This window comes from Nelusetta ayraudi, unplaced genomic scaffold (assembly GCF_046127955.1).
Source record: "Nelusetta ayraudi isolate G7.1 ecotype Tasmania unplaced genomic scaffold, CSIRO-AGI_Nayr_v1 ptg000153l, whole genome shotgun sequence".
Lineage (NCBI taxonomy): Eukaryota > Metazoa > Chordata > Actinopteri > Tetraodontiformes > Monacanthidae > Nelusetta > Nelusetta ayraudi.
The window spans coordinates 168,401-187,500 of NW_027466203.1; the positions used below are offsets into that span (position 1 = coordinate 168,401).

A 19,100-nucleotide genomic window follows, 5' to 3' on the forward strand; every position below is an offset into this window, starting at 1 on the left:
CTATTGCAATCTTTTCTTGGCCGATGATCAGTTGGACAAGCGAGACGTCCACGCTGTGACTCCGCACCGTGACCCCCGTGGTTAATCACGGGGGTCGGACCCCCAGATTAACCCACGAGACCCCCTGAAAGTATTCGCTTGAACAGATTGTGTATTATTGCCACTAACGGTCACTAAGAACGTCTTGAAGGTCACCCTGGACGATGTTTGATATTTCGAGGCTGCGACGACCGCAGGCGGGCCTCCAGCCTGGGTTTGACTCCAGGTCCGCCTCCACCGCTCTGAAGGCACCTGTTGCTTTTCAACGGTACTCTGAGACGGCCCTGGATGCGAGCGGGCAGCTTCTCTCCTCTCCACTCGCTATTGGCACGTTGTCTCCGCTCGTGCTGCACGCAAAGTCGTCAGCGTACACCAGCAACTCCTGAGCAGACCCAGGAGCTCACGTTCCCGCTGCTGACCTCCAGCTCCTGGGTGCAGGACGCGTGCAGAAAGGAGTCAACGGCAAGAAGAGCAGAGCAGCCAGGTGTTGTGATCAGTGAGAGTGACACCTGTCTGGTCAATTTAATAAGGAAACATTCTTGACTAACATTACAGTCACAGAATAATACAATTACTGAATATCTATTGACTTCCACTCCGCATTGTGTGTGTGTAACATTGTTGGACAGTTTTTGTTTACCACTGGAATGATCACATGGTTCATCTAAGCTAATCAACACACTACTGCAGTTTGCCAGGCCCTCCCAGAGCTCCTCGCATTCACTGCGTGGACGTCGAGTTTGCATTTCATCGAGCTCACACACTCAACGCGAGGACGCTCGACCGCTTGGGGCCCAACCGGCAAACAGTTTGACTGGGGAGCGAGGGGAACTCCTGCATGATGCCTCCTGGTTGGATGAAGACGTGCGACAAGATCCCGACGTGATTGGCTGTTCCTTATTCTGTCAGCTTCAGTCAGACAGTGTTGTACAAAGTGCCATGTTTGAATGGAGGAGGTGGAGACCTGGAGGGGATGCTACTGACCAACTGTGAAGTCCATGTCTTCACCTGGTACCTTCCATCATCATCATCATCATCTATTTTCAGCGTCGTAGGTCCATGATGTGTGTGTGTGTGTGTGTGTGTGTGTGTGTGTGTGTGTGTCTTCTATGTACACCTGGGCCACTCTAGACATACAGCTATTTTATGACTTACTTACTAATGATACAATTTATTCAAGTTTTGACGAGTCGGATTAAACAGCTTAACGACGGGCCTCATGTGGCCCCCAGGCCATAGTTTGAACCCGCCCTGTTTTCGGGGCTGAACACAAACATCATGGAGACTCAACACGGTCTGACTGGAGCCACAGAGTGTGTGTGTGTGTGTGTGTGTGTGTGTGTGTGTGTGAGCTCAGGTATTTCAATGTTTTCTTGGCCGATGATCAGTTGGACAAGCGAGACGTCCACACTGGGACTCCACACCGTGACCCCCGTGGTTAATCACGGGGGTCGGACCCCCAGATTAACCCATGAGACCCCAAAACGGACCACCACTGAACACTGGAGCTTCTCCTAGTTTAGGATTAAAAAAAAAAAAGAATGGATTAGCTTTAAAGGATGGAAAATGTATATGGCTGTATACACTAGAGTGCCCCCCCCTCCCCCCACCCCACCCCACCCCCCCAACCAATTTAAGCGATGGTCTTTGTTGTTGTCAAGAGTTTAGTTTGGAGGCCGGGTTAATCACGATTAACCCACGAGACCCCTGAAAGCAACAAAGCAACACGATACTAATGTTGCCAACATGACAGCTGTTCCTTACTCCCCCAGGACAGCAACACACCAGAGCAGCTTCAGTCAGACAGTGTTGAACAAAGTGCCATGTTTTAATGGAGGAGGTGGAGACCTGGAGTGGATGCTACTGACCAACTGTGAAGTCCATGTCTTCACCTGGTACCTTCCATCATCATTTCTCTTTACAGCCATCAGTCCAGCCAGCGTCGTAGGTCCATGATGTGTGCGTGTGTGTGCATTTGTGCATGTGTGTGTGTCTGTGTGCATCTTCTATGTGCACCGGGGCCGTCTAGCCCCAGCTGAAGGGGGCAGTCAGGAGCAGGAGCAGCAGCAGAGCAGCTCTGGGCGGAGGCTTGGTGGTGGCGGTGGCGCTGCCGGTGCCGGAGGAGCCCAGGTTGGAGATGGGGGCTCGCTCCGAGTACAGCGGGATGTCAAACTGACCGCCATCTTCATCACCCCCCTCCTCCTCCTCCTCCTCCTCCTCCGCTTCCTCCTCTGCCTCGGTCAGCTCCTCCTCTTCCACACTCTCCACCACCTGATGGGAAGGAGACAGCGTGAGTCCAGAAAACACTGCAATGATTGAAGAGCAGGACGCACCGATACCAAGACAGAGTATCGGTACCGATACCAAGACAGAGTACCGGTACCGATACCAAGACAGAGTATCGGTACCGATACTCGAGTTGAGTGCTCTACTCGTGTGTGCATATATCGACATAGCATTGAGAAAATGTTGACCATTTATTTTGAAGGGCACACAATCAAATCACTTCGATAAGATGACACAAAGTGGGCTGCCGCTTTTATTTTCGTGGAATCAGTTTGGCTCTCGACTTCATGGTGAGCAAAAAAGAATGATGGCGCTGAGACTCCACCAGTTGAGAACCAGCGGTGGTCCAGACCTGGTTCCCGTTGACACAAACGCTGCTTCCTGCTGTTATTATCGTTGCACCTCTTCATCTACAAGCGACAGATTCAGGACGGATGCTCAGCATCTTCTGTGGAAGTTTCAGTGGAATAAGCTGCTTGAATGAGAGCCATTCCTAGGATGACAGAGGCGACAGCAACCCTGTTGAGAAACCTTCCTGTTGAAGTCACAGTGTAATTAGCAGACGGCTGGTCACAGGTAGAAGGAGCAGCAGCAGCAGCAGCAGCAGCAGCAGCAGCAGCAGCCACTGGCAGAGCAGCGGCTGAGTGAGTGTATAAAACACTCCAGTGGGATTATCCAGGATTTAACGGTAATTGACCCTGTGTGCTTTTTCTCACTGCAGAGTTTCCAGGGTGATACAGTCAGATTGTCTGCAGCACAACAGCAGACTGGATGGACTGAACTGCAAACACACTGTCAAAGTTTAGAATCAGAACTTTTTTTCAGGTGGCAGAAATCAATCATCAAATCAAATCCTCATGAAGACGGCTGGTGGAGTTCAGTTCATATTCATAATTTACGTTCATCAAGGACAGGCTTAGCATTTTTAGGTTGAGTGCAATTAAAATGCTAACTTTAAGTGGAAGGCTTTTATTTTGAAAGGTGATCCTCAGTTACCTAAGGCTGAAAAGGAATGGAGGGACTGTTGGAGGGAAGCTGGTGCTGGAGGAGCCAGGCTGGGACAGTGGAGACCAACATTCTTCTCACCTGGTTTTCTCTCACTGGTTTCTTTCCACTTTCTGGTTTCAAACTTTAAAACCAACAGAACAAATCAGCTGACTTCAGGTGCTGGTCGGGTTCTGTCCGTGGTGAACGGATGTGGACTGAAGCGACGCGCGCGAGCGTCCAGAGGTCATGGGCAACTACGGGAGTTCACAGGATGGAACCACCAAGGCCAGTCTGTGCCAGCAGAGCAGCTTGAGACTCCGCCTCCCAGCTCTTGTTCCTCGGCTTTTCTTCCAGGAAGTTGCAGCGCGTCCGTTGAGCTCCTCGCGCTCCATCTCGTGGAAGGTGTGAATGATTCACGCCTCTCAACTCTTTGATCAAGCGAAGCCTTTAAAGTTCCAGGCTGCTGAGGAGTGCGACCGAGTGCCGCGTCACGGGCGTCGACTGTAGCGAGCACGCAGCTGCTCAGTTTCAATAATATGCATCAACATCTGGGAGTCCCGAGGCTGTAGCCAGGTTATTGTGACAGCACACCTCTCTCACTCTCTCACTCTCTCACTCTCTCACTCGTCTAATGCCTCCTTCTGCCATAAAGCTCGGCGTTTGACTGACGCCAAACTTTTTCTGCCGCCTTTGATGGCTTAATCTGACAGTTAAGGAAGCTGTAACCGAAAGAGACTCTGCAGGTATAAAAATGGATCACGAGTGGGATGTGAAAACATTTGGTTCGTGAGCACTGAGGGAGTTTTCTCTACTTTCCACGCCGTTTGTTTTGGAACAGACGCGGAGAGGAAAACATCTCTGAGGGACTGCAGACGCACAACAACTGCTGTCCTACACAACTCTGGTTGACAAAGTCACCAGCTCTACAACAATATCCACACATCCATCCACCCATCCGTCCGTCCATCCACCCATCCGTCCGTCCATCCATCCGCCCCTCCATCCATCCATCCATCCATCCATCCGTCCACCCACCCACCCACCCACCCATCCATCCATCCATCCATCCGTCCATCCATCCATCCATCCATCCGTCCATCCATCCATCCACCCACCCATCCATCCATCCGTCCATCCATCCATCCATCCATCCGTCCACCCACCCACCCATCCATCCATCCATCCATCCGTCCATCCATCCATCCATCCATCCGTCCATCCATCCATCCATCCATCCATCCGTCTACCCACCCATCCATCCATCCATCCATCCGTCCATCCATCCATCCATCCATCCACCCAACCACCCATCCATCCATCCATCCATCCGTCCACCCACCCATCCGTCCACCCACCCATCCATCCATCCATCCATCCGTCCACCCACCCATCCGTCCACCCACCCATCCATCCATCCATCCATCCGTCCATCCATCCATCCATCCATCCATCCGTCTACCCACCCATCCATCCATCCATCCATCCGTCCATCCATCCATCCATCCATCCACCCAACCACCCATCCATCCATCCATCCACCCACCCAACCACCCATCCGTCCACCCACCCATCCATCCATCCATCCATCCGTCCACCCACCCATCCGTCCATCCATCCACCCACCCTCGGTCTGGGACTGGACGGACTGGGGGGGGTTTGATCCAAACCAGTGGAGACTCAGCCAACACTAAAGTCTTGGTCTGGTGTCCATCCCCATACCCTCTAGTCTTGAGAAGGTCTTGGTCTGGGTCGGTGCCGTCTGGACTGCAACACCAGTACCTACAGAAATGTTAAAAATCCTTCATCACTGCAGACTTGACTGCATTGGTTGTGGATGCCCCACCCCCACCCCCACCCCCACCCGCCGACTGCACCAGCGGATCCTCGGTTTTCGATGTGAAACCTTTGAAATTCCGGAAAAATCACTTTAGGGGAAACAAGCCAAAGCTCCTCGGAAGAAGCGAGAGCAGCGGCTGAGTGACGGACGGATGAAGAGATTTGGAAGCAGGTGTGGATGGAGAAGGAAGGCAGAGGAACCAGGATGGAGGGAGCGGAGCCAGGCAGAGTGGACTTAAAGTGGCAGAGTGACGCAGACAAAGCAGTGAAGGGGAGGATAGAGAAACTTCAAGATGACAGCAGGAAGGGGAGCGAGGGATTTGGGAAGGAGGAAAAAGAGGGAGGAGACATATGGCCATGAATAAATTCATAGTAATGAAGCCTGACTGATGCGCCGCTCCCAACCAACACCTCGTCTAATCCTCTCGCTGGGACAGGACGCAGACGGACACCGAGCGGGCGGGCGAGAGAGAGAGAGAGAGAGAGAGGGAGAGCTGGAATCCCCTCCTGTCTGGCAGCCCAGATTATCTCTGGCAGCGAGGCATGCTGGGAGTCAGGCAGCCACAGCCTCAGCAGATTGTGATGTGGCCAAGGTTGGAGCGAGCGGCCAGGCCCGCCAGTGACTTGGACCGCCGTCATTGGTCAGCGGTGCCGGACGAGGGCGAGCCAGGAGTTAAAGACGTGGAGGGACTCGTGTTGGCCGTCCAGGTCCAGCGCCTGCTGGCCCGGTGACGGGGGTCCAGACTCTCCTCGGAGAAGCCACTCTTCTGCTTCGCACCGCTAAAAAGAGCCGACGGCTCGTCTCAGGCTCCGCCCCTGTCCGGTCATTAGAGCAGGACGAGTGATTGGCTATGACAGAGGGATGGCTGGACTGAGGCGTGTTTTTGGTTTGGTATTTAATAAACTTGATCATCGGGCCTTTCACCTTCAACCAGTTAAAAAACAACAAAAAAACAATGGAAAATGAGGTCATTCAAAGATTTAGCAGGAGTTGCATCTTATCGTGTTACTACTTTTCAAGCACATGTGATGACAGGACAAGAAGGGAGGCTGCTCAACTGAATCAACCTGCAAAACCCCCGCCCCCCACAGTGGCAGCAGAGTCCAATAACAGAGAATCAGGAAAATACACTGCATTTTGGTTGCTATTGACCCAGAGCTTAGTTATATTTAGTAGTAGTAGTAGCAGTAGCAGTGATGCTAGTAGTAGTAGTAGTGGTAGTAGTAGTAGTAGTGGTAGTAGTAGTAGTAGTAGTAGTAGCAGTAGCAGTGATGCTAGTAGTAGTAGTAGTGGTAGTGGTAGTAGTAGTGGTAGTGGTAGTAGTAGTGGTAGTAGTAGCAGTAGCAGTGATGCTAGTAGTAGTAGCAGTAGCAGTGATGCTAGTAGTAGTAGTAGTGGTAGTGGTAGTAGTAGTGGTAGTGGTAGTAGTAGTAGTAGTAGTAGCAGTAGCAGTGATGCTAGTAGTAGTAGCAGTAGCAGTGATGCTAGTAGTAGTAGTAGTGGTAGTGGTGCTAGTGGTAGTAGTGGTAGCAGTAGCAGTGATGCTAGTAGTAGTAGTAGTAGTAGTGGTAGTTTGACTCTTCAGCAGCATGAGAGACATCTTGACCTCTTCTGGAAGCTCTCTGTGTTCTCTGTCTGCCACAATCTAAAAGCAACCACTAGGGGGATTTGTGTCTAGAGTTTTGAGTCATATAGAAAATACACAAACAGGCAAAGAGCGAAACAATGACAACGACTCCAACAGATAGCGCAAATAAATAAACAAGACGAGCTCAGAGCGAGATAAGAGGGAGGGGAAAAGCCTGTGAGATGGTGTGTGTGTGTGTGTGTGTGTGTGTGTGTGTGTGGGCGGACTGTGTGCAGACTCACAATGTGGTTGTTGTTGTCAGGCAGGTGGTTGTTGCTCAGCAGCTCCTCTTCCTGGACCAGTGGGGAGGGTCTGGGACCAGGGGGGGGCGTGATGTCCAGTGGCAGCGTGCCGGGGCTCCCAATCCAGCTGATGGAGTTACCTGCACACACACACACACACACACACCCATCACTGTCTGTGTGTGTGTGTGTGTGTGTGTGTGTGTGTGCGTGCACTGGGCCGGGCCTGCGTGCTGCCAGGTGCCACTGGGTGGCTGTGAACCTTCACATCTCTCTGGCAGCTTTATTGTTGGAGCTGTCGGCTGCTTGATGAATCACCAGGCTTTATGGGAAGTGCATTGACGCATCGATCCACACTTTTACTGTTTGGACATCCCAGCTCAGCGTCTATCGGCAGCTGTATTGACAGCCAGCGTGATTGAAAGACACCCAGAGGGCTCTAACCTCCAGCTCCTCTCCTCCAGCTCCTCTCCTCCTCTCCTCCTCTCCTCCTCCTCCCCTCCAGCTCCTCTCCTCCAGCTCCTCTCCTCCAGCTCCTCCCCTCCAGCTCCTCTCCACCTCCTCCCCTCCAGCTCCTCTCCTCCAGCTCCTCTCCTCCAGCTCCTCCCCTCCAGCTCCTCTCCACCTCCTCCCCTCCAGCTCCTCTCCTCCTCTCCTCCCCTCCAGCTCCTCTCCTCCAGCTCCTCTCCTCCTCTCCTCCTCTCCTCCTCCTCTCCTCCAGCTCCTCTCCACCTCCTCCCCTCCAGCTCCTCTCCTCCTCTCCTCCCCTCCAGCTCCTCTCCTCCAGCTCCTCTCCTCCTCTCCTCCTCTCCTCCTCCTCCCCTCCAGCTCCTCTCCTCCAGCTCCTCTCCTCCAGCTCCTCCCCTCCAGCTCCTCTCCACCTCCTCCCCTCCAGCTCCTCTCCTCCTCTCCTCCCCTCCAGCTCCTCTCCTCCAGCTCCTCCCCTCCAGCTCCTCTCCTCCTCCTCCCCTCCAGCTCCTCTCCTCCAGCTCCTCTCCTCCTCTCCTCCTCTCCTCCCCTCCAGCTCCTCTCCTCCTCTCCTCCTCTCCAGCTCCTCTCCTCCTCTCCTCCTCTCCTCCCCTCCAGCTCCTCTCCTCCTCCTCTCCTCCAGCCCCTCTCCTCCAGCTCCTCCCCTCCAGCTCCTCTCCTCCAGCCCCTCTCCTCCAGCTCCTCCCCTCCTCCTCCCCTCCAGCTCCTCTCCTCCTTCCCCCCTCCTGGAGCTGCACCGACTGGCGGCCGCACGTCAGTGGCGAGAGTTAAAGTTCTCGCTGGAGGAGTTCCAGCAGAGTAGACTTCCATCCATCCTTCCATCCATCCATCCTTCCATCCATCCATATTTGCCGCTACCATGACGGCGATAGCAGCTGTATTTGTCTGTCTGTGACAACGTTGCGATGTTCAATGTTAAACCGTTGACCTGTTCTCGTAAAAGCACGCTGAGGAACGTTGTCCAAGTCACAACGTCTGTGGAAAACTACAGAAATCATCTCAGTGAGTGAGGAAGTTATCGGCAGGTTAGGAAAATGAGCCCGTAGTTTGATCAACTACACCCCCGATGAAACAAACAAAAGAAATAAAATAAAAAGCTATATATAGCTCAGACTATAGAGTCGCAGCTTCACTCCTGCTATCTCCTGGTTCCCCTGGTTCCCCTGGTTCCCCTGGTTCTCCTGGTTCCCCTGGTTCCCCTGGTTCCCCTGGCCGTGTGCAAAGGCCTGTCGCAGTTTTATCGGAGTGCCTTGCATAATAAAAGGGGAGAGTTTATTTTATAAGTCCCGCGGGGGGAGAAATCCTGCTTTTATCTGATACATTTCACGAGCTGCAAATGTTATCAGGTGCCTGCTCTTTATCAGCTGGTTCCACTGGGACGCTGACGTGACAGAAAGGCTTTCACAGGAAGTAAAGAGCACGGAGACGGCTGCGGCTGCGGCTGCGGCTGCGGCTGCGGCGGTGCGGCCGCTTCCCGCTGACTCCGGCGTCCACCCTTTGAAACGTCCGCACCTCCTTCACGTCCTTCTTTTCTTCCTTCCCCCCCAGTTTGTCTTCCGCCGTCCTCGTTGTGTCCGTCTTCCCCACGGCGTGTCTCTGCAGCTCCCTTCCTGTGTTTACGCTCTATCGTCCTCCGCTAACTTTGCCTGCTTTTGCCCATTCAGCTTACTTTTGCAATCGTTGTTATTACGTTTCTCCGCCAACAGTATTGAACATGTGCTGTGTTTCCCTGCTGGCGACCCTCCCACTCATCACAAAGGTGTGAGGAACATGGCTTTTTACTACATCTCTCTAAAAAAGACAACGGTCCTCAGGCTTCTTTGAGGAAAAACAACCCAAAGAAAGGGAGGAAGAGAAACGATTCTCCGCTTTGTCACTTTGATCCCGCGGGATTATTTTAACATCATTTCTTTCCTTGGCCTGCATTCTGTCTGCAGGACGACCGCCAGTGTTCTCTGGTCCGCGCTGCCGCGGAATGAAAAGCTCCGAATGGAAAGAAGCGGGTTTGGGAATTGCCCGTGGAAATATTACCAGCCGGCGGTCGGCGAGCTGCAGCGTGACCTGGACAAACCTCAACCCTGTAGCCAGAGGCTTTCGTCAGAACAGACGTCACCGGACGCGGGACGGACTGGACTGTGTCTCAAGTGTCGCTGAGGGCGGATAGAAAACTGAACCGGCTGCTCTCAGACAGACCAAAGAGGCGGAGCCACGAGGAGAAAAACATTGCAGGAAGGAGATTTTTGTTCCACTTTCCAATTTTGAGTTGGTGTTGAAAATATGTGAATGAAGTTCATCCTACCTATGGAAGACGATTAGGGCCACAAGAAGAGAAAATGAATTATTCAGATGAAAAAAAAAAAAAAAAAAAAAAATCACAAAATTTCAAATTAAAACTCGAATTGGAAACTTTAAAAAAAAAAAATCCTTCCTGTAATAATTTTTTCTTCTGGTGGCTCCTCCCTACGTACAAAAGGCAGGTAGATTTAAAGGTAAATCCGCTTCATTGTTTTTGACGGCCGAAACTGAACAGTGCGGAAGCCGAGACGTCACGCTGACGTTTCACAATAAAATGCAGCAGCAGCAGCACATTTAAACACTAAATGCAGCACGTTGGATATCAGGATGGAAATCAACCAGAACCACCGGGTTTCACATCATTGACTTCCTGCCTGAAGCAGTCTAGCTGCTGATACACCTGAGGACAGACAGGCAGACAGACAGACAGGCAGACAGGCAGGCAGACTCGCTGTGAACTGGGCCGAGTGACTCACGCAGGCAGCTGTTGTGTGTGAACATGCGCTGCAGCCTCAGACAGTTCTGCCACTGGATCCCGCTGCCTTCACAGTTGCACCACAGGGAGACGTCGGACGAGCTGTTGCTGATGTAATTTGGAGTCATCATGGTACCTACACACACACACACACACACACACGCACACACACACAGGTGTCACAGTTGGAACACAGAGCAGCTTTCAGTGTGTGGAGGAGCAGGAAGTGAAAGTGAAAGCAAAGATCCACTGCGACGCCTGGCAAACTGCCCGCTGCTCTTTAAACACAAACACACTCTGGTGGACTTTGAGACCCACAAAGCTGCCCCGTGTGTCTTGATCATTAAACCCACTGTCGTGGCGACAGCCTGGCGCTGGCACACTTTAAAACGCGGCCAGAGCAAACAGTGCACTTTATGAGGACGGCTTCTCCAGGAGAGCCCTCGCTGCCATATTTGTGCGGGTGGAGCAGCTCCAGTTTAGCGCCGTCGCTTGCACAAGCACCAACCGCCAGGTGAGCAGCGACACTCTGACACACACCTGGTACAAAGTGCTTGGTTAGCTGGTTGTCAAAGAGATCTACTGCAGCATGTTTTAGCGTCACACAAGCTGCCCCTTGTTTTCTCGGGTTGAAGCTTCCTGGACTTCCATGATCCCACCTGGACCGTCCACCTGACTTCTGGTTTTAAACACTCAATGTCTCCGCTGCTGACTTGACTTTTTGATTGACAGTGCAGATTGCACTTCTATGGTCAGCTGATGACTTTTACCCGACTAACGTACGTTACTTACTTACAATGAAGCGACTTCTTTCAGTGCATTGCACGAGTCTGCGTATTGCCTGTTGAGTTGCTGATTCGTTTACACCATACATTGTAACTTGATCATCATTTGGTCATTAATCTTACTGTAACTTTGATCACAATGAATATTTAGAAGACACTGCAAAAAGCCAACGAGCTCCCCACCGAGGGGCCAAAGTGACAGAGAGACCCCTTGAACTGCACCGTGTGTAGCTGTTGGCCCTGCCGCACTGATCAAAGTCCCAGTTTGATATTTAAGGGGCAATAAAGTTGCAAAAAGCATCAGGTGGGGATGCTGGTCACTCCTCCGCAACACGTCTCTCGTACCAATGAGTCTGGAGTAGGCTCTGAGGCACAGGCCCGGCGAGTCCTTCACACAGCCGCTGGCCGTCACCGAGCTGGGCTGGCAGCTACTGAGGAAATCAGCCAGTCTGGACCTGGACACAACACACACAGCACACACACAACACACACAACACACACAGCACACGTCATGTTTGCACTGGTTTTTCAAGTGTGTGTTGAATCAGTGTGAGATTGGAGCCATTTTGTCAGGATTTGTTCTGACTTGTGATAACAATACAAAAGTGCATCTTCATGAGTATCAAGGTTGTACATAGCAACAGAACACACACATCTCATCAGTCAGGTGAAGGACACTCGGTCTACCTCAGTCTACGTCAGTCTACGTCAGTATACCTCGGTCTACCTCAGTATACCTCGGTCTACCTCAGTCTACGTCAGTATACCTCGGTCTACGTCGGTATACCTCGGTCTACCTTAGTCTACCTCGGTATACCTCAGTCTACCTCAGTCTACCTCAGTCTACGTCGGTCTACCTCAGTCTACCTCAGTCTACCTCAGTCTACCTCGGTTTACCTCAGTCTACCTCGGTCTACCTCAGTCTACCTCAGTACACCTTGGTAGACCTCGGTCTACCTGAGTATACCTCAGTATACCCCAGTATACCTCGGTCTACGAAGATTAACAATGAAGCGTCGCCTCACTCTAAGACTCACTAACTGCTGCTCAGGATCAAAGCCAGTGCACCTCCACCGGCTCGGCCACTGACCTGCAGTTGTCATCTCGACGACAGAAGCTCTGTTGGTGGAGACAGTTTGGTTGCAGGCCGTCCATCTCCTGGTAGGAGCAGGAGGGCACGATGGTTTTCCTCCTCCTCTCACCGCACAGGGCGTTGGTGCAGGGACAGAACAGAACCCCCAGGCTGTACTCCTCTGGAACCCGGTCCAGGAACCGACGCAGAGCCCGGTGGCACTTGTTCTGATTGCAGCGGTTGGTTCCGGGGACTCGCTTGGTGCAGGCCAGAACGTACTCGGAGCGCAGGGAGCCGCACTTCTCGTACAGGCCGCAGTCCTGCGCCGCCTTCAGGCAGTGGTTCTCCTCATCCAGCTGCATGAAGGTGGAAGCTGGGAGAACGTGGAGGAGAGTTCAAGGAAAACTGAGCATTAAGACCTAGCATTAAATATGCTTATAGACTGGGCTTCCCATGTCTGGCCTTGACATTGTTCACACTCCTTCAGGCAGGGAGTCCAACTCAAACACAGTGGAGCCAGAATTCAGAACCTCCTGGTCCAACATTGATATTTATCCTCCAGATGCAACAGTCAACCAAACAGGTTTCACTTCACCGTGAATACGGAACAAGCAAAGCTTCATACGGGACAATAAACAACTTCATATTGCACACGCGTACAATTGAATTTCAAATTAAAAGGACTCCTCAAAATGAACCAAATGTCAATAAAAAAGTCGTATGGCTCTTTTTATGTTTGTCAGCCGTCGGAGTTAAATTTCCACAGGAAATGTTGTTGATTAATGACGCGGTGCATAATACACACAAATATAACATACATATATATATATATATATATATTAGGTGTTGCACATTTTATGAATCCAAACCATTTCTAGCATTAGCATTAGCCCAAACAACAAGGTGTGTGTGCGTGTGTGTGTGTGTGTGTGCGTGTCACTGTGTTTACCTGCCACCAAGGAAGCCATGCGCGTGTCCATCAGTGTGTCATCGTACGGAGACGTTTCCAGCTCCTCCTCTCCTGGAGAAAGAACCAATCGAGAGAAAGTTGCCGATCGCTGCCACATGCAACACGTCGACTGAACCAGAGAGCCCCAACAATCCCCCTGGACACCTTGACTGTCCCATACCTTGACAGTCAACACACACACACACACACACACACACGTATATGTCTAATTTTAATGTAATGTGAATAATTTTCCAATAAAAACAATAGAACTGTCTATATGTGGGCAAACTACGGTGGGCAAACTACGGCCCGGGGGCCAAATGCGGCCCGTTCAGCTTTGTCTGTGTATACGGTCGTCGGTGCGCTCCTCACCGCGGCGCTGCCCCCCCCCCTCAGGAATCAATGCAGCTGTGCAGCGCCCCTGCTGACGTCCGACTGCACTGACTTGACATTTGCTTCACGGAAAGATAATTAAAAGAACAAAGGCCTCCCTTGCATGGCGCATAAAGCACGCTTCCATCGCGTAGCATCGTGTAGCACTGGCTGCTCTCCCACCGGCCCCCCACGCTCAGACAGGCAGGGTCGCAACACCCCGCTAGCGCAGAACACAGCCACAGAACACAGCCTGTTCAAGGCAAGCTCATTAAGAGAAACATGACAATACCACTTCAAGGCCGAGGCAAAGCAGCTGGGATCACAACAGACTCCAGCACCTTTGTGAAACACTTTGCAAACTTGAGCAAGACATCTGAAACCAGCCAGTCAAGTCAGAATGATGGATTGAATAAATAAATAAATGGATCTTCAGTCTTTCGCAGGAATGCGGTCCATATATTTGAGCGACTGCCTGTGGAGAGGAGACCTTTCTTAGTCTGTTTGGACCTCCCTGAACTTCCTACCTGAGGGACAGGAAGTGGAAGAAGTGATGCACAGTCAGTGAGTCATCAAGCAGCTGCATCTCCTCCGAGTCCGCAGTGCTCAACACCCTGGTGGTTCTGGGTGGTTCTGGGTGGTTCTGGGTGGTTATAAGAGCTCAACACCCTGGTGGTTCTGGATGATTCTGGGTGGTTCTGGGTGGAGGGGCGGACTGACTGACTGACTGACTGACTGGATACACAGCTGGAAACAAGGAGGGCGGGGAAGACTGATCTCACCAGGCGGGATCACACAAGGGAAGGGCAAGTCAACCGACACGCCGGCGAGCGGGATTTCAAAATAAAACGCGACTTGAGGTTCCACGTCCACACTTGAGAAGCAACGTCCTGGAGCACGTTGCTCAGTTTTATAAGAGCAGGCAGTTGGGACAGTGGAGGCGGGATAGCATAGCATTCAGCTAGCACATAGAAACAAACAACAGCGTCACCAAAACCACTCCACCAATCACTGATCACTGATCAATATTAAAGAGAAACCCCAATGCAGCTCTTTCTTATAAGTATAAGACAGCTTCAGAGCTCTTCCTCACTGAGAGCTGCTCACACACACACACACACACACACACACACACACACACACTAAGCCGTGGTGGTGTTGGGTTCTTCTCAGCAGCAGCCACTCTGCCTGGCACTGGGAGAACCTGAGGACGGGTTCTGTTCTGCTAGCTTGGCCCAGCAGTGTTCTGAAGCTGCCAGGACTGGAGAGGGTTAGGGTTAGGGTTAGCTTTGACGTGAGCTCTGTCCACCGTTGCGGTCTGCAGCCACTAGAGGGCCTGGGTGGACTCTCAGTCCGGCCACTTGTTCCCGCCCCCCGCCCACCCCGCCCCCCCCCCTGCTCCCCCCCGATGGTTTAAACACACTCCAAAAGTACAAAGTCAATCAAGAATGTAATGGTTTGTAAGGTGTTTGTGTATGTAAATCCTACTCTGGGCTCCATCTTTATGCTAATGACCCGCTGGAGGAGGCTGGCAGCGCTGGGACTGAGGAGTGTGTAATTACACTAATGCTCCACTGACTAATAGGCCACAGGGGAGACCGGTCGACTGGCGAGTGGCGGCTCGTTTACCCAAGCGCAACTCATAGCAGCGTCTCCTTCATCCTGCCTGCCGCTGTGTTCGTCACCTGCTGCACCTCCTCCTCCTCCCCCTCCTCCTCCTCCTCCTCCTCCTCCTCCTCCTGTGTCTCCGCGAGCCTCCCTTTGGATTGCCACGCTTTCATTCCCACTGATGAAGGAGTGGAACTGTTTGTCGTCACCCCACCCCACCTCACCGTGCAGCAGCGCCCACACACACACACACACACACACACACACACACACACACACACACACACACACACACCAGAGAGACCAGCAACAGACTGCACTGAAGGCTGCATCTCAATCCAAATCAACCATGTGGTGTCCTGGTACCGCGCCGCTCTTCTCTCACTCATTCTTCCCTCCCAGCGGAAGGAAACACTCGCGGCTTATTCAGTGGACGGCTGTGTGTGTGTGTGTGTGTGTGTGTGTGTGTGTGTGTGTGTGTGCCAGCGAGCCTCTGCTGTGTTTGCCTGGTGTTTGATGCGGCGCAGCTGGTCAACACGGGCTTTATCATCTTTGTTTGATTTAAGCAGCTGCTGCTGGAAACTATGGTGATGACGGCAGCAGTGCAGCATGAGTGAGGAGGAAAACTCACACAGGCCGCAGCAACTTCCACCCAACCACAATACACACACACATACAGTATATATATATATTTATATATATACTGTATGTGTGTATATATAACAGTACCTCCCCTGATAGGTGTTTCTTTGTCAGGGAGATGTTTCCTCTCCAAGTACATAAATACTTTATTTTATTATTTGATTTCTTTTCTTCTTTCCTCTTCATTGCCCTGCATGTTGCTGTGACGCTGTACCTTTCCCCAAAGTGGGTTCTGATTCTGGAGAACCTCGTATTCCCTTCCCTGAGTTCTTCACTGCGGCTCCGCTGCTTCAGTTCTGCCAGGAAGTGAAGCAGCGGAGCCAGGTGCAAAGGTTGCTGCACATTCAACATAACAGCCGCGGGCGGGCACTTCCTGTTCTCCCACTGCGCAGGGTATTCTGGGTATTGTAGTTGGGTGCCATTATCCAGAGAATGATAATAATAATTATTATATTATTATTATTATTATTATTATTATTATTATTGTTATCATTTTTATTGTTGTTATTTTTATTAAGAATTATTTTTTATGTGAAAGTGAACATATATGTTGTATTGTGAATTTCACACCTTAAATTGAAGTTCATGTTTTCTGTTCCACAGGTTTATAACCTGCTACTGTTAAAAATAAAACCCCACACACACAAGCGGAGTGAAAGCATCGCATGCTCTCCTGTCCAGGGGGGGGGCCACAGCGTTCCCCGGCCGACTGACCTGGGAGCAGCCGGACCCTCCAGTAGATGCGCAGACACTGCTCCTCTCTGCGGAAGCCGCGCTGGCACTTGCAGGTGGCCAGCGCCGGGTGCCTGGACAGCAGCGCCTCCTGCCTCTCCAGGCACTCGCCGGCCCCCTGATCCCCCAGCGGGAAGACGGCGGCGTCGGCCGCGCACAGCTCCAGGCCGCGGTACAGAGCCTGGCAGCGCGGCTCCGCCGAGCAGGCCCGGTGGGCCTCCACGCAGTCCGCCGGCGAAGGCAGGAGGGGGAAGGACGGCGACGCACCTGCAAGAGGAGGAGGAGCAGAGAGGAGGAGGAGCAGAGGAAGGACAAAAACATCACATTGAGTGGGATGAAGCAGGCAGACTGCAGACAGAAGAGCTCCACTGCACAGAACCCGTCCGCTTTACTCTCCAAACTTTATTCTCAAAATGTGGATTCTGCTCAGGAAGTCTTCTGTTCCTGCGTGCAGGAGGAGCAGCGACAGGACAGCAAACCCTCCACACTGCACAGCCGAGAGAAGCAGAAACAGACCACAGGTGAGCAGAGAGGGAGAGGAAGAGGAAGAGGAAGAGAGGAAGAGGGAGAGGAAGAGGGAGAGAGGAAGGGTGGAGGGATCAGAATAATAGATGCAGGGAGACGGAGAGAGAGAGAGAGAGAGAGAGAGAGAGACCTTGATGGTTTGGACAGGTGCACGGTAGGAGGGCCAATCAGCAGGCAGCGCCCAGAAATGATGTTCGCAGAATTGCACCAAGATGTACACATTTGTGCAGACGCACGTACACACACACAATTGGGAGGGGGGGTGGGGGGGAACAACAAGAGAGAGAGAGAGAGAGAGAGAGAGAGGTGGGGGAGGGGGGGGGCTTCATGTGAGGGTCCTGCTGGGAGGAAGACTGGGAGACACACAACCCGTCATTACCAGCAGATCACAATAGTGCACAACCACAGGGGGGGGGGCAAAGCAATCTGCTCCACGGAGCCACACACACACACACACACACACACACACACACACACACACACACACACACAGCTTTAGGTGGGGGTGGAGGCTGATCAGCAGACAGGATGTAAATTGAAAAGCTCCGAGCGTCGCTCAGAGCGAGCAGCCGCTGATCCTCAGCCCAGACCAGCAGGACCCCGACCTCACACTGCCCTCACTGCACTCGCATCAGCTTCACACCCTCAAGCCTTCAACCACTGGCAGTCCTGGAGGTTGGTCCTGGTCTCCAGTCTGGGACCTCGGAGGCATTTCTACTGGGTCCGGTCTGGTCTGGGACTGGGAGGACTGGTGGTTTTGATGCAGACCAGTGGAGACTCCGCCTTCTTTGAAATATACAGTCCTGGTCTGGTCTCGGTCTCAGTCCTCCCTAGTTTTGGTCTGGTCTTGGTCTGGTCTTGGTCTGGTCTGGTCCTGGTCTGGACCTCCAAATGTCTGGCTGCGGTCCTGGTCTGGATCTTCTCTGATCTTGACTCCAACTCTCCTCATTTGTCTCCATGTCTGCTGCAGAGGAAACGTCTCCTCGTCAAATCCAATGGCCTGCGAGCTTCCCGCTGAGTGGGCGGTACACACGCTGAGTCCCAGAGATAAGGTCTGGGAGCGGAGCGCGCGCGCACACACACACACACACACACACACACACACACACACACACACACACACACACACACACACACACACACACACACACACACACACACACACGCTGGTTTCTTCTTGTTTCCTCTCAGTTACGAATGAACGGTTCTAAGCCGAGCGTGTGGAACAACAACCCTAACAATAACTATTAAAATAATAATAATATAATAATAATAATAATAATAATAATATCACAACCCAAAATAATATTTTTAATGTATTTCCACCATGCAGTTCATGTAAACAGTGCATCTATCCAGGGCCCAGTCCCTCCTCAAGCACCCACCTGACCCGCTCAGCAGTCCATTCAATGTCTGTGTTCCAGACATTACTGGTACACATTCTAAATATTACTGGTACACATTCCAACTATTACTGGTACACATTCCAACTATTACTGGTACACTGGTACACATTCTAAATATTACTGGTACACTGGTACACATTCTAAATATTACTGGTACACTGGTACACATTCTAACTATTACTGGTACACATTCTAAATATTACTGGTACACATTCTAACTATTACTGGTACACATTCTAACTATTACTGGTACACTAGTACACATTCTAACTATTACTGGTACACATTCTAAATATTACTGGTACACATTCTAACTATTACTGGTACACATTCTATCTAACTATTACTGGTACACATTCTAACTATTACTGGTACACATTCTAACTATTACTGGTACACATTCTAAATATTACTGGTACACATTCTAACTATTACTGGTACACATTCTAACTATTACTGGTACACTAGTACACATTCTAACTATTACTGGTACACATTCTAACTATTACTGGTACACATTCCAACTATTACTGGTACAAATGCCCAGTTTAGTTCTGCCAGTTTTACATGAGTTGATTTTCTGCACTTCCTCTTCCTGTCTGTACTTCCTGTTTCTGTTTCCCACACCTGCGCCCTGCTCCGTAGACCTGCAGGTGGCACTACGCTGGTCTGGCAGCTGATTCCACCTCTGCATAGCAACTGCATCGTGTTGCTGATGTATTTCAAAGC

General features: G+C 51.5%; 1 protein-coding gene and 1 long non-coding RNA gene across 2 annotated transcripts in view; both read right to left on the reverse strand.

Moving 5' to 3' along the window:
• Positions 1 to 524: 524 nt before the first annotated feature.
• LOC142880044 (uncharacterized) overlaps positions 525 to 19,100 on the reverse strand; it is a 50,316-nt gene continuing 31,740 nt past the window's right edge. Inside the window, exon 2 of the long non-coding RNA XR_012925376.1 lies at positions 525 to 1,255. This is a non-coding gene — a long non-coding RNA (uncharacterized LOC142880044). The remainder of the gene's footprint in view (positions 1,256 to 19,100) is intronic.
• Positions 1,849 to 19,100, reverse strand: part of LOC142880033 (GDNF family receptor alpha-4-like) — a 25,503-nt gene continuing 8,251 nt past the window's right edge. Inside the window, exons 2-8 of the mRNA XM_076013647.1 lie at positions 16,423 to 16,707; positions 13,084 to 13,155; positions 12,153 to 12,507; positions 11,408 to 11,517; positions 10,279 to 10,413; positions 7,019 to 7,158; positions 1,849 to 2,310 (exon numbers count right to left, since the gene is read on the reverse strand). Coding sequence (XP_075869762.1) covers positions 2,065 to 2,310; positions 7,019 to 7,158; positions 10,279 to 10,413; positions 11,408 to 11,517; positions 12,153 to 12,507; positions 13,084 to 13,155; positions 16,423 to 16,707 — 1,343 coding nt within the window. The 3' untranslated portion in view covers positions 1,849 to 2,064. The remainder of the gene's footprint in view (positions 2,311 to 7,018; positions 7,159 to 10,278; positions 10,414 to 11,407; positions 11,518 to 12,152; positions 12,508 to 13,083; positions 13,156 to 16,422; positions 16,708 to 19,100) is intronic.